This window comes from Oncorhynchus gorbuscha, linkage group LG13 (genome assembly GCF_021184085.1).
Source record: "Oncorhynchus gorbuscha isolate QuinsamMale2020 ecotype Even-year linkage group LG13, OgorEven_v1.0, whole genome shotgun sequence".
NCBI classification, from domain to species: domain Eukaryota; kingdom Metazoa; phylum Chordata; class Actinopteri; order Salmoniformes; family Salmonidae; genus Oncorhynchus; species Oncorhynchus gorbuscha.
In genome coordinates, this window is record NC_060185.1 from 33554572 (window position 1) to 33569745 (window position 15174).

The 15174-nt window shown below is 43.2% G+C and overlaps 1 protein-coding gene and 1 pseudogene across 2 annotated transcripts in view; one reads left to right on the forward strand and one right to left on the reverse strand.

Annotated features, from left to right (window-relative positions):
* The first annotated feature begins 640 nt into the window (after positions 1–640).
* Positions 641–4507, forward strand: proca1 (protein interacting with cyclin A1). Its single transcript, XM_046296458.1, has 4 exons — positions 641–1449; positions 1598–1730; positions 1997–2131; positions 2351–4507. Exons 1-4 carry the CDS (start codon positions 1425–1427, stop codon positions 4020–4022), a joined length of 1965 nt encoding a protein of 654 aa, XP_046152414.1. The 5' UTR covers positions 641–1424; the 3' UTR covers positions 4023–4507.
* A 3022-nt stretch (positions 4508–7529) lies between these two features.
* LOC123992753 overlaps positions 7530–15174 on the reverse strand; it is a 34044-nt pseudogene continuing 26399 nt past the window's right edge. Inside the window, exons 23-37 of the transcript XR_006831307.1 lie at positions 14497–14664; positions 13645–13772; positions 13266–13473; positions 12946–13093; positions 12604–12746; positions 12272–12412; positions 11846–12041; positions 11298–11536; positions 11001–11114; positions 10674–10798; positions 10076–10188; positions 9891–9968; positions 9227–9405; positions 8879–9093; positions 7530–8648 (exon numbers count right to left, since the gene is read on the reverse strand). The product of XR_006831307.1 is annotated as a transcription elongation factor SPT6-like (transcript). The remainder of the gene's footprint in view (positions 8649–8878; positions 9094–9226; positions 9406–9890; positions 9969–10075; positions 10189–10673; positions 10799–11000; positions 11115–11297; positions 11537–11845; positions 12042–12271; positions 12413–12603; positions 12747–12945; positions 13094–13265; positions 13474–13644; positions 13773–14496; positions 14665–15174) is intronic.

Sequence of the window (15174 nt, forward strand, 5' to 3'; positions counted from 1 at the left end):
ACGCTTGGCTTGGGTACAGTAGTGCACCCTCTGACATGACCTCAACCTCAACTCTCCATCCTCCATCGGTAGTAGGTTTCAACCTCTGAAAGAACATTAATTAAACCCAGTTTGCTCAGACATGCTGCTGAGAGAGCGCGGATTGCGTGCGTGCTTTGCAAACCTTTCCATTCTAGACAAAGAAAGACGTTTGTTCCAACATTCTAATTTAGGTCACCACCAATGCCTTTTGTGGAATCTAAAAGATGTCCAATCTATTGGGTTGGAAGAATCACGCCATCCTTGTTACCATGGGAAGCGCGAGAAGAACCTCCTCCTTGCTTGCAGCGTCACCAAAGCTAAATCTCGATTTTTGGTGAAAAGGGGGACGGGGAGGTAACTTGCGGTCAACCCACGGCAGAGTAGCCTAGGCTGCCAGCAGTAGTACACGCCATCCTATTAACCATATCGGGTCTGCTGTCTTTGATTATTCGCCTATAAATAAATAGAATGCGTGTAAAAGACAAAAGCGCACACAAACGTTCCTTGTTGTCAATATACTTTCTTGCAGTTAATGTCTCATTTGGATTTAACAAAATTCAGGCACAGGTAGGCTGATTATTTTAATGTTGAACTGCTAGTAATTGTAGAATATTCTTGTTTTTATTAAATTACCCTGGATTTACAATATCAATGGATTCTATTGAAATAATGGAAAGTGTGTAATCGGCCACTGAAGGGGTTAATTTTATGTGTCAGACCCCTCCCATTATTGTCAGTCATCGTATTAATAATCGCACCACTAGAAGTGTCGCTATAAAGCCGGTTTTGGCGAGAACACGGGAAAGGTAGTGGTGCTGTCTCAGTGCGCGTGGTGCTGAAAGTGCCATCTGAAGTAATGTGGTCGGTATTTTTTTTCTTTCTGTCTTATCTGGACAGAAACTTTGTCAAGGAAGAATTCCCCAATTATTCCCTAGATGCAGAGAAACAGAGTAAAGATGTGTTTTTCATGCTCAACAGCACATTCTGTGCCAAAATGTCAGGCATTGGGGGAAATTATCTTTACCAAGTGTCAGACGGAATTGAGGAAGTGCGCTCTGTGCATGACACGTCGGGTAAACTGGTGGACTGCTCAGTAACCATCAACCAGACGCAGATGAAGTCATTCATGCATGTGTGCAGATTGGGACTGAAGCACCAGATAATCAACCCAGAATATATGGAGTTGAGTTTTGCAGACATGACAGAAGCCAAATACAACTGTCAAGCGTTCCAGAGGACATCAAAGTGCACGACGGTCACCGCGGAGAGGATAGCCGCACCAACAGCACAGACACCGGAAGGAGACGAGAGAGAATTCTGTCCACGAGGATAACAAGCAGGACATACGAAGATCCAAGCGAGGATTCACTTATCCTGGAACCCTGTGGTGTGGAGCTGGCAACATGGCTGATAATTACGACCATTTGGGTAGTTTGTGAACTTGCGTAAAGTTTGATGTTATTCTGTATTTTAGATGCATGATGAACTATTATGACCACATTTAGTCATTCTGTTTCCCTGATTTCGGTGCATGTTGGTTTGTTGTTATTTTTTAATATACATTCGCCGTTTGCAGGAGAGTTCGCGGCGACTGACAGTTGTTGCCGCGTTCATGACCACTGCCCCTACATCATCCATGCGTTTTCCTCAAAATACGGCTACACCAATTTCAAGTGGCATCCCCTTAGTCACTGTGACTGCGATAATGCGTGAGTTGCCTACATTATAGTTGAAACGCCTTTTTTTGTTTAAAAAAATAGAATGTTAGGAGCAAAATGCAATGCCTTTGATCCATCCGTTTAAATAATCTATAAAGAATAAATAAATAAACTACTTCATACACTTGAGTAATTATGTTAGACAGTCAGAGGCTCAAACCAATTATATGATGTACTACTACTGTCTGTCAAACCATCCAGACAGGCAACAGTAACCAGGAGGGGCTAATTTTCTCTTTGTCACACTATCTGTGCAGGTTGAAGGAGTGTCTGAGGAAAGTCAATGACACCTCCTCCAGGGTGGTTGGCCAAGCTTTCTTCAATGTCATTGAGGTGCCCTGTTTCCAGTTCATATATGAAGAGCAATGTGTGGAGCGCCACTGGTATGGCGTGTAAGTACAGTATTTACTGTAATAATGCACATGTTGTGGCAGGTGCAGCGAAATGCTTATGTTACTAGCATCGACAGTGAACTAGAATGTCTTGCAAATACAATACAAATCATTTTTAAAAATCAAACAAGAATTAACAATCCAAGCATTTTTAGTGGCTTTGTAATACACTACAGGGAGCACATTTTAAACCTCTCTCCATCTCTCTTATCCACATAGGTGTAAAAAATATGACAAGCTCCCGGTTGCAGTGCCTAGAGAGTCCATCCCGTATGATTTCGGAGGTATTGACGTTATTGACGTGCTGACCGTGGCTCCTCAGAAAGAGACAAAGGAAACAGGCAAAGAGCAGGACAATCCTGAAGGCACAACACAGTCCACTGTTTCTGGCTCCCAGACCACTGGCCCTGAGGAACCCTCCCTCAGGAACATGGTCACAGTCGCTGAGGACTTCATCAAATTTCTGGCCACCGTCTCCACCTCTCAGGGTTCGGCTACAGACAACACCAAAGGAGAGACACAGACCTCAGAGAAGAAGAAGAGGAAGAACACTGCAGGGAAAAATAAGAAAAATAACAAGAAAAGAAAAGGGAAAGGAAAAGGGAGAAAGAGGAAGCAGAAAATCGACTCAGTCTCAAAAGGAGCAGAGGAGTCCTACCAAGTTAGTCCTACCAAAGCAGAGGAAGTTGTCAATAAGAGTAACTTTGTAAATGAGCCTGAGAATGATGACCAGTTGAACAGAAATGTTAACCGTTTCAGTGATGGTGAAAAAGATTGTGGAGGGAAAGAGGAGCTTTCCAATGATGTCATGAGAGATGAACCACATGTAGATGAAGAAAGTGCTGCAGATGCCTCTGACACCTCAGCCACTGCTGTCAAGATGGAGCAGACAATGCTGGAAACTCCGGCTCTGAAGGATCACACAGAAACAGCGTCTCTTTCTGCAACCACCAGCACACCCATTGTGACCACACAGAAAACCAAAAGGCAGAGGTCAAGAAAGGGGGAAGGGAGGAAAAAACAGAGCAACATAACGCCAACTGTCACCCCTAAAGGAGTTGCACGTCATACCGCCATTACACAGGACCTCCCAACTACCACAACAGAGAGCTATGGCACCCCGACCATCCCTACCAGCACTGCCATAATCTCTGTAGATCAGCCTGCACAACTAAAGTTAGAGAACCACAGTGAAAAGGGACATGTTACGGCTACTGCCGGCACCCCCATTGTGACTTTTATCAAAAGCAAAAGGCGCAGGTCAAAGGAGAGAGAGAAAACAAATAAATGGAGGAAAATCCCTCCCACTCTTCCCATGGTGGGGGATACTTTCCGAAACCCCACTGAAAAGGATCTTGAAGTGATCACTAATGAGAGCACAAGTGCTCCAGCCGTCACCACCATCACTACTGTTCGCGTTGCAGGGCAGCCAGTGTCACACAGACCCCAAAGTCCCAATGAGAAGGGATCCAATACCACTACGACTGTAGGCTCAACTTTGAGTGAGAACAAAAGGCACATGCTGAAAGAGAGAGAGCGAAGAAAGATGAGGAGAAAAGTCATATCAACTCTTTTGGCTGAGGGCACATCTCTTCAGAATCCCACTGACGATGCCCTTCATACAGTCACTACTGACAGCACTGTTGTACTGAACATCCCCACAACCACCACTGTAGTCGCTGCAGAGCAGGCTGAGATGCTAACGCCACAGAGCATAGAGAGTCATAGTGAAAAGGGACTTCTCGCCACAACAGCCATCGATCCCGTTATGACTGGGAGAAGACAAGGATCAAAAGAAAGGGAGGGTAGGAAGAAAAGTAAAAAAGTGAACATACCCACTGCTGTCAAGGATGAGGTTCCTATCCATAATGACAATGAAAATCAAACTTGAAGAAATAATAACAGGTACAAGTCTGACACCCTCAGCGTCAGAAAACTCATTCAAAGTTGACGAAGTAGGAGAGTTCAATCTACAGGGTTCTGAGAACTACAGAGAACAGGCCCTCAGAGAACAGACCAGCACACACACTATAAGTCCAATGAAATCCACTGTCCAGAAAACGGAAGAGAGAATAGGTAGAAAGAAAAGGAGAAAACCACCACAATGAGACTCATACTAACAATGTTGCTAGTATAGAATGAACGAGTGAAATGATGTCCTAGATGACTAGTCTGGCTCTTGACTATCAGGAAAACCTGCTATGCAGACTCAGACGTATGTGTAGTATGTGTTAGTCATCATATTGTGTATGTTTTGTAAAATCAACATTTGTACCACTATTCAACAGGAATTGAAACAAGTGAATGAAGAATCAGGATAATGTTTTGTATTATAGTATGTGCATTTAAACACCAATGATTAATAAAATATTGGAAAGAAGCATATATTGAGTGCAATGAATTCTAAAAGTGATGATTTCATTAATAACACATTCATTTTTTTGTGCATGTAGGCATGTACTGTACTCCCAAGACACAGCAGGGAATATTTAATACGGAAGAAATGAGGGAATTCCAAGTTCAGGGAGTTCTCCATTTCATCTGCTTACTCGTAAATGGCTTTCTTTTACTTTTCTGCAAACAATTCTTGCAATATTGTATACACAGACAGGCTCCAAGCCAAGAAAGCTGAGCCTTCTACCAGGTTTAAATACTATTTCCTTTGTTCTGTATGGGACTTTGGACCTCTAGTCTTTTCCAATGCGATATAAGGCATTGTGATGAAAAGGGTCACATTCCTAAAAAAGGATTACGTGCTCACTATGAACTCTATTCTCCTATGAACTATGAACTCTATTCTCTCCCCTAAATGAGGGCTGTAAGACCCTGTAACACTGAGGCTCAAATCCCTATGCTGATTCTTACACACTACAATTTTTTAAATTTCAGTTTTTAATTTAACCTTTATTTAACTAGGCAAGTCAGTTAAGAACAAATTCTTATTTACAATGACGGTCTACCCTGGTCAAACCCAGACAACGCTGGGCCAATTGTGCGCCGCCCTATGGGACTCCCAATCACGGCTGGATGTGATACAGCCTGGAATCTAACCAGGGACTGTAGTGACGCCTCTAGCACTGAGATAAGTGCCTTAGACCGCTGCGCCACGCGGGAGCCCAAATGAAGAGTTTCACAGAATGAGATTGACATGCAATACTGTTGCTTACTGTACAGACACAGATGTATAGAATAAGTTATGTAATTATGTCCAGCAGTTCATGGAAGGTGCACATTATTTTTTGGTATTTCTCACTTAAAGGATATTAACATAAACAGCTCTAGGCCCCCGAACATGCAATTCCTGCTTCTGTTTTTTGTTTCTTGTCTGCTGTTTCTTGATTTTTATTTAACTAATTTACAATAAATTGACAGGATATGTCACAGACTGAAAACACAGCTAGGATAATAAAATCAGCAAAAAAAGAAACGTCCCCTTTTCAGGAACCTGTCAAAGAAAATTGGTAAAAATCCAAACGGATCTTCATTGTAAAGGGTTTAAACACTGTTTCCCATGCTTGTTCAATGAACCATAAACAATTAATGAACATGTACCTGTGGAACAGCCGTTAAGACACTAACAGCTTACAGACGGTAGGAAATTAAGGTCACAGTTATGAAAATTTAGGACACAAAAGAGGCCTTTCTACTGACTCTGAAAAACACCAAAAGAAAGATGCCCAGGGTCCCTGCTCATCTGTGCCGAACGTACCTTCGGCATGCTGCAAGGAGGCATGATGACTGCAGATGTGGCCAGGGCAATAAATTGCTATGTCCGTACTGTGAGATGCCTAAGACAGCGCTTCGGGGAGACAGGACGGACAGCTAATCGTCCTTGTAGTGGCAGACTATGTGTAACAACACCTGCACAGGATTGGTATATCTGAACATCATACCTGCGGGACAAGTACAGGATGGCAACAACAACTGCCCGAGATACACCAGGAACGCACAATCCCTCCATCAGTGTTCAGACTGTCCGCAATAGGCTGAGAGAGGCTGGACTGAGGGCTTGTAGGCCTGTTGTAAGGCGGGTCCTCACCAGACATCACCGGCAACATCGCCTATGGGCACAAACCCACCGTCGCTGGACTAGACAGGACTGGCAAAAAAGTGTTCTTCGCTGATGAGTCATGGTTTTGTCTCACCAGGGGTGATGGTTGGATTCTCATTTATCGTCGAAGGAATGAGCGTTACACGAGGCCTGTACCCCGGAGTGGGATCGATTTGGAGGTGGAGGGTCCGTCATGGTCTAGGGAGGTGTGTTACAGCGTCATCGGACTGAGCTTGTCATTGCAGGCAATCGCAACCCTGTGCGTTACAGGGAAGACATCCTCCTCCCTCATGTGGTACCCTTCCTGCAGGCTCATCCTGACATGACCCTCCAGCATGGCAATGCCACCAGCCATACTGCTCGTTCTGTGCCCGATTTTCTGCAAGACAGGAATGTCAGTGTTCTGCCATGGCCAGCTAAGAGTCCGGATCTCAATCCCATTGAGTACGTCTGCGACCTGTTGGATCAGAGGGTGAGGGCTAGGGCCATTCCCCCAGAAATGTAGGGGATTTGCAGGTGCCTTGGTGGAAGAGTGGGGTAACATTTCACAGCAAGAACTGACAAATCTGGTGCAGTCCATGAGGAGGAGATGCACTGCAGTACTTAATGCAGTTGGTGGCCACACCAGATACTGATTTACTTTTGATTTTGAACCCCCCCCCCCTTTTGTTCAGGGACACATTATTCCATTTCTGTTAAGTCACATGTCTGATGAACTTGTTCAGTTTATGTCTCAGTTGTTGAATCTTATGTTCATACAAATATTTACACATGTTAAGTTTGCTGAAGATAAACGCAGATGAGAGTAAGAGGACGTTTCTTTTTTTGCTGAGTTTAGTAAAACAGTTGGACACTTCAGTAAGCAGTGACTGGTATTCAAAGCTTAAGTTACTGATGGTGTTCCAGACTGGGACTAGACCCAAGCATTCAGACCAGCTCAGTTTGCGGGGGGGGGGGGGGGGGGACAGAGTGTTTAAGCAGTACTGGCAACGTAGTAGGCTAGTTTGATCTGAGACAAAGTACAATAATTTCTCACCTCATACCACAGTATATTACATCAGCTGCATTGTCAGTGTTTTTCAATGGTCTTTTGAATGGAATCATATTGTATTTTGTATGGTCTGACTACTTGAGAGGAACAATTGTTCGCAGTTGGCAAAGAAACAAGAGTCTTCAGTATTTGACATTTTTATGAAGGAAAGGCATTCAACAATGCTAACATGCAGCTTTAATTAGTACTGCAGGCTGGCACTGATAGATCTCTTCTTTGTTATGGACTCATTTTGTTTGTGGATTACATGAGAACATGATGAATACTAAAAATAACTGACACTGTTCTTACATGAGTTGAATTCAATTACGGGAAGTGAATTTTATAGTTTTAAAATACATTCATATGGGTTAAATACATTGACAGAGGATAACATTTAAGTGTACTGTATATTACGGGACAGCAGCTGTAATGTGAATATGTTGATGTAGCACAGTATGCACAGACCACAACATGTTTCAGTTGGCAATGCATTTAAAAATACAAAGTAAAAAAAATTATACAGTTAGTAAAAGTGCTTGAGGTCCTATACCTATTCTGTTCAACACTTCCAAGTAATACTGTCAATGTTCTTCATTGTGTTACACTCAGAGTAGACATGAAGCCTGTATAGCTAATGTAGGCGAAAACCTATACCTAGTCAGCTCTCAGGCAATACACCAAGCAGCAACTGGATATGAATCCAGAAACTTACAAGTCATTAAAATGGCCTAAGACTCATGTGACAAAGATAAAATGGTATAGATATAATATACATGGTACTACAAATGGCCTTTTCAAACCCCTACTGAGAGATAGTTAATATTTATATAGCATATGTTACAGTAACCTCGGGTGTGATTCAGAAAGAAATTAGTTTCCATTGGTTTTTGTTGCATCACATGCATTTGAAGTTAATACGCTTAAAACCTGGTTTAAACAAGGCATGCAGTTTTCATTGTTTCCAATACATTCCACTAAAATTGCAAGCGAGAAACAGTGCTACCAAAGAAGTGATAGTCAACGTTTCCAACCATCTTCTTTAGGTGAATTTGAAACAAACCACAGTTATCAAATACATTATCCACGTGCAATTCAGTCATCCACGTTGGTCACCATCATCTTATCCTTCAATGTGAACAACTGAAGCAGTGAAGTGTATGCAGTAATATATAATGAGTCCAGTTCATATACAGTACAGTAGGGGTGAGTAACAGTGGGATCGGGAGAAGGAAAGTCTACTCTGGACCTAGCGATCCATCTCATCCAGCAGCGGTGTGGCGTCTCCAGCGAGGGACATGGGCGTGCTCTCGATCATGGGGCTGGGAGAAGGTCGTGGGGTCATTCTGGGCCTCGTCTTCTTGCGCTCTGCCTCTTTTTCCTGGAGCCACTGCTCGGCCATCTTTCCCCAGTCCACTGCTGTGTGGGAAGTTGCCCTGAGGGTTGGGAGCGGGGAGAAAAGATAACTCACTATTTACTTACTCACTCACAATGTAGCAGTTGTATGCTTCCTGAACAATTAGAGGTAAGTTATCTGCCTTTGGAAACTTCTGTAAGTACGCAGCTACATACATGGACCATAATCTCTCCATTTGAATGACCCAAATTTAAATGGTTTCGCTATTGGATAATTCTGTCTAAGAGCTAGTTTTGAGAGGTGACTTACTTTGGTGTTGGTGTCCTGTGGTGGCGGGAGGAGGATGTTGATGATGGTGTGGAGGAGGAAGGGCGGTGTCCATGTCCGTGTGAGGACTGGGGAGTGCTGCTGGGGTACTGGGGAGTGGTGATAGTCTGCTGCTGGCTGGGGGTGGGGGTGGTGTATGAATAGCTGGGCGTCAGAAGGGGAGTAGCAATCGGCTGCTGAGCTGGTGTGGCAAACACCTGGGACAGAAAAAACAAAGTTGAAGGGCTAATATTGAACAGAAATATGAAAAACGGATAGAGATGAAAGTGCAAAGTTTTTGTGATTGTGACATTCAGATATACAGAAAGTGTCTGTGTATTCCAAACGTACATGATAGGCGCTGCTGCTCCCCCCTCCGCCACTGCTGCCACCAGTATAGCCGTACTGGCTGGATGCCCATCCGGCTGGTGTGGTGTTGGGGTTCTGGCCCTGGCCCGTTACTGCGGCAATGGCACTGAACATCTGAGAGGTCATGTTCTGAGGGAGGGCGTTCACTGCACGAGTCAGATCTGAGTGACAGACGCACAGGGCATACATAATACATACAACTTTATACATTAGGAGAAGAATAAACAGAGAAACTGTTTCTTAAAAGTCCTTAAAATGCTGACGATTTCATCCTTAGGATGCATGAAATGTTAAAAACCAATTGAGGTAACAGTATATCATAGCCATAGAAATCCTGGGGAATGAGTATACGTACACAATAACTGACATAGTGCCGGAACAAAACCAGTACCACGTTAGTATCGTGGCAAGAAAACAAAGCACAAAGCAGATTTAACTTCTTTAGGAAAACAGCCCTAATGCTGGAAACAAACATAATTATGTTGTCATCCAGAGTCACATGTATTTATTTTTACCAAGCTATAGCACACAATATTCTACATACAGCAGGTTTTTAAATAACCAAAGAGTTTTGTCTGCTTCGTGTTTTCCTTTTTGTCATGGAAAAAATATGGCGATACTGGAATTGTCCCGGCCCTAAACTGACCTGCAATGTTAATATTGGCTGGCGTGGCATTGACAGAGGCTGGGGTTCGTGTTCTACTGCTGCTGCTGGGAGTAATCCCTGTAGGAGAAATACAAAATATCAGATAACAGAAGTGAATCTGTCATTAGAGCACGATTACCCTGGACTGCAGGTTTCATTGTGTGGCATTCTGTGTAGGCTCTGACCTGCCACTGGCTCCTGGAAATGGTCTTTGAACCAGCGGAAGAGTCCATTGACTGTGGGAAAAATCTGGCCTCTGTATCTGAACCCCTCAGGCGTGACAGTCACAAACTCAACCCTGCATGCCAGAGAAAAGTCATGCCATTCTGATTATGACAATATAACAATGACAGTACATTGTGACATTACAACACCACAGTATAGTACTTTATGAACACCACATAGTTACTGTGGATACATGTGACAACCCCTCGAGAAGTAAATAAGGGTTAATGTTTATGTCCTTTCATGTCTCTAAACAAGCACCAATAATCACTCTTTCTCTTGGCAGGCAACAGCGGCAGAGACAAACAGGCGCTTTATGCTTCCCCTACTGTACTGACACACATTCTGTGTTTGGGTTTTGGGGGTGAGGCAGTTCCATTTCCAACACGAGAGCTTTTTTTCGAGAGCTTTTTTAGGGTGTCAATTGCACATGAAAGAAAATGAAGCCAAGTGCATCTCCAGCATTTATATATCTATGCAACTTCATGCATTGTATGACTGGGTGTTTATTTCAATGACAAAGGCAGCGGCTAGTGTGGTTGACAGTCCTGAGGTAACCTTGGTTTTCCGCGGGGCTGGTAACCGAGCAGAAACTTCCCTGGCAGCTCTCTACAGGCAGACACATAGTAGGGGATGAATGTAGGCTTTTCCTTCTTGCTTTTCACCAAGACCTCCTCCATTTTCTGCAATTCAAAAAACAGGGATGACAGGTGATGATCAATCGAAGAGAATTGAAAAGGTTTCTATCCCATCTGTCTCTTTGAAACTCTTACTCTCTCTCTCTCTCTCAAACACACACACTGGCAGATAAGCTGATAAACACATAAATACACATTCATACACAATGATACTGTGAATTGAAAGAATGTATATCCTTGTTCCTACCTTTCGGTCTCCACCATTGCATTCTTGAAAATACTTGTGACCAAGTAGATCGCGAGCAAATGCAGCCATTGGTTGAACGTATCTGGCTGTAATTTCATCCAGATCTTCAAATTCCTGAGAAAAAGGTCAAACAACCTAGTGAAACACATTGGTTTCATGCCAAATGGCGCCCTATTCCCTAAATAGTGCACTACTTCTGTAGATTATATAGGGAAAGGGTGCCATTTTGGACGCACTAATTATATTCATTCAGGCATATACTGCTTCAAAATGAAGAAGCCTGTGAATGGAGCTGACCTCAGTGTTGATCCACAGGGTATGTCCCAGGCTGAAGGCATTCTCCTTGCCCTCCTCTCGTACGTCAATGTGTTGGTAGATGCCATCAGCAACCTTCCAAGTAACAGTCAGGTGGTTCTCTCCCTTACTGCTGGGCCTGATGATCACATCTCCCTGGTCCATGGACTCCATCATCTTCTCTGCCTGCTTGAAGTTGATGTTATGGAACGATGGGTGGGCTATCACCCTCTTGATGTAGGCTACAGGGAGTGGAAAGATGTATTTTAGCGTTTGGTATTATATTATTAGGCCTGGTTTCCCAGACACAGATGTAGCCTAGTCCTCGACTAAAAAACACTTTAAATTGAACATTTTCAATGACCATGCTTCTTATTCCAGGACTAGGCTTAATCTGTGTCCCGGAAACTAGCCCAAAAACTACTTTTACTACCATTACCAAAATCAACCAATAATAAAAGATGAATCAAGAATGTAATTTTATCCAATTATCAATTCCAGCTATGTTCTCCATCTAGAGTTGTATAGTAAGATATCAGACAGGTTCACACTTGTTCTCTGCTGTTTCTTCTTGGCCTCCTCCTCCTGCTTCACATCCTCTGTCTCAGTGTCAAAGTCGTAGTAGGTGTCCTTGGGAAGCTTCCACTCATTGTTCTTATCTGACAGGTCTGACGTCCGACAGGTCAGATCCACACTGAGCTTCTCAATGTCAATCTTCATGATCCTGCAGTGCACTGTCATGCCCACCTACAGCAGGTTCAAGTTAAAGTGTTATGACTTTTATAAAGTGCTATATGACTTATAAAGTGTTGTTACTTTTATAAAGTGTTGTTACTTTTATAAAGTGTTGTTACTTTTATAAAGTGCTATATGACTTATAAAGTGTTATTACTTTTATAAACTGTTATATGACTTTGGTAATTGACTGGTAGTTATACTGAAATCGAGAGATATTTTGGGGGAAACTACAGTGATACCTTAACCCTTTCTTCAGGGTGCTTGACCACTTTGTCACTGAGGAACTTGGTAGGGATAAAGCCGGTGACTCCGTTGTCCATGCGACAGCGGACCCCAATAGCTTGGCCAGGGCAGGAGCCACTGTCAAAATGATTCCACACCTGCCAAAGAAAACAAAGGCTATGTCAGACTTTGTTGATCAAAAAGACAGCTGTGGTCAATAAAACTATAGCAACAAATAACAATAATCTAGGAACTTAAAACCCGATAGCCCACCACTCTTCAGATGGGCTGTCACTCACAGTGTGCAAGTATAGATTGCAGCAGAATATGGAGCATATCAGATTCTCACCTCGCTGAGCTCAGGGAAGTTATCCTGCTGACAGAAAGGACACTGCCACAGACCTGTCTCATCATTCCTTATGGCCTGGTCATAACTCTCCCCCTGGGGGCGCCGGTGAGCAATGCCTGTCACCACACTGGTGATCAGTTTACCTATAGAGCCACGAAGACAGACAGACGGAGACCATGAAAACATTGTTGAGATACCAATAAGGGAGTTATACATATTTTCTACTATGTCCACATTGGGGCTGTGACTCCCTGCACCAAAAAAGGTTGGTAGTGTGTGTGTTAACCCATAATTTTGAAAGAGATATCAATAAGGCCCTGGTTGAGAAGAAACATTACGTGCCGATGTAAAAGGTCTCTGGTGTCTCCTTGGTGAGCAGGTTGAAGATCTCCTCTGTGTTAGGTCCTCTGTAGGTGGACCTCAGGTCTTTGTACCTGCAGCTCAGCTCAGCACGGATATCATACAGGGTGATACCCTTGTTACCATAGCCCTGTGGAAACAGAGAGTCTCAAACAGTGAGCACTACAATGTCCTCAGATCAGGAAGAGGATGCAAGCTCTTCATAACCACCCAGAGTAGGACAACGGATGTGTTCCAAATGGCACCCTATTCCCTATATAGTGCAATACTTCTGGGATGCAGCCTACATCTCCCACACTGACCTGTCTTTCCAGCTCCTCGGCAAAGGCGTCCAAGTCTAGGTCTTTGAGCCGCTCTGGGTTTTCCAGGATCTCCTCTAGTGCTCCGGCTGGGTTGGCGTCCTCCGCTGACTCATCGTACTCTAGGGCATCCACGGCCATCTTCCTTGCCCACTCGTAGGTCTCTGGGTGCACCCGCGACCCATCCAGAACCTCAATATAGGAGTCAGTACTGCAGGTAGGGAAAGACACTATGTAGTGAATTGGCTGTGTGATGATGTCAATAAAAGTAGTAGTGAATGTTACTATTATGAGTTAAATTTAAAATCAAAATATGGTTTTTAGTCTCAGGAATTTTCTGCAGTATTGCATGAATGACCATGCCCAATGTTCTGAGACCGACCTGTCTCCAAGTGAAGCTGTGTCAATCTTGATGAAACCAGCACAGTTGATGAAGACCTTGGGGCCCATGTGACACATGGTGACCAGCTGAGTGCGGTTTTCCAGACGAGTGTTATTTTGCTTCAGGATCTGGAAACAGAGATGGATAAGTGTACATGTAAAAGTATCTATTCAGATGTCAGTACAGTAGAGCAGTGGTTCCCAAAGCAGGGTGGTTCCCAAAGGTGCAATTTCAAGTAGTGCATCATCAGAATTATCTTGTCATGTCAGTCTTTGCATACCTTCGAGAGCTATTTATAACTTGTCAGAAATGTCCAGATCAACTTGCCCATGTCAGATAAAGTTTTCTAACTAGGTTTTTTTGCCTATAGATTTTGTGGTAATATTAGAGTCAATCAAATATCACATGAATACTCATTAGACATGTATAGAATTGCGAGAAAATTTGCTTTAAAACCGCAAAATCTTCTCTAGACCCAATGACAAAATGTGTAGAATTGCAGAAAATTAACTTTAAACCTGCAAAATGTTCTCTCCACCAACAAGAGGGGTGTGAACAGTTTGTGTCATGAACAGTGCTTGCGCCCATAGAAATAGATGTGATGCGAGTGCAAGTGGGATATTCCACAATGCTGGAAGGGGGGCCTGAGTGAAAAAGTTGAGGAACCCATGCAATAGAGTACTGAGAAACTATAATAATAAAAGCAAATAGGTACATACTGATACTGTATATTAATCAATTCTATCTGGTAACACTTGGTATATTGTTGCTTTTATATCTGTGTAGTAACATTGTAATTACATTGTATTAACATGTTGGCAATCTAGATGCCTTATGTGATCTATGTCTTACCCTGAGCAGGTGGGATCCCTTCCTGGGCCCCAGGCCACAGACGTACTGTACCAGGCTCTGGGTGTAGGGGTGGGCCATGGCCCGGTTCACATCCACACCCACTTCATTCACCCGGTTGATGAACTCACAGTACAGAGCATTCAGCAGGTCCTCCTTCACTACATGCTCCTGTGTGGGAAGAAAACAGAGAACAGTTAGACTCACTCTTTACAGACACATTGATTCACAGACTTTGATTCAAACCAGACTATGATTATCATGTACAGTCAACTAGACTTGCTACTGCATTAGGGTGATTCCACTTCGGCATGGCCCAAAAATATTTATGTTATCACAGATTGTTCTGGGAATTCTCACAAAAACTTAATTGGGAGGAAGGATGTTTAACATGCTTTTTACATTTGTATCACAACATTGTTTAAGAACCATTTTAGGCCTTTTTAAAACCTATACCTGCCTCCTGTAAGACCCTATGATCCGTGAACCGTACATGTTACAGACAACATCTTGGTGTTTGGAACAATATACTCTTTAAACACATTACATTTTGAGAATGTGCTCTCCATTTTATACATTGACATTATAGGTTATTAACCAATCACAGCTAGGGCTGTTACGGTGACCTGAGTCATGACCACAGTCAAATTCCACGTGACCATTTAGTCATTGTAACTAGGC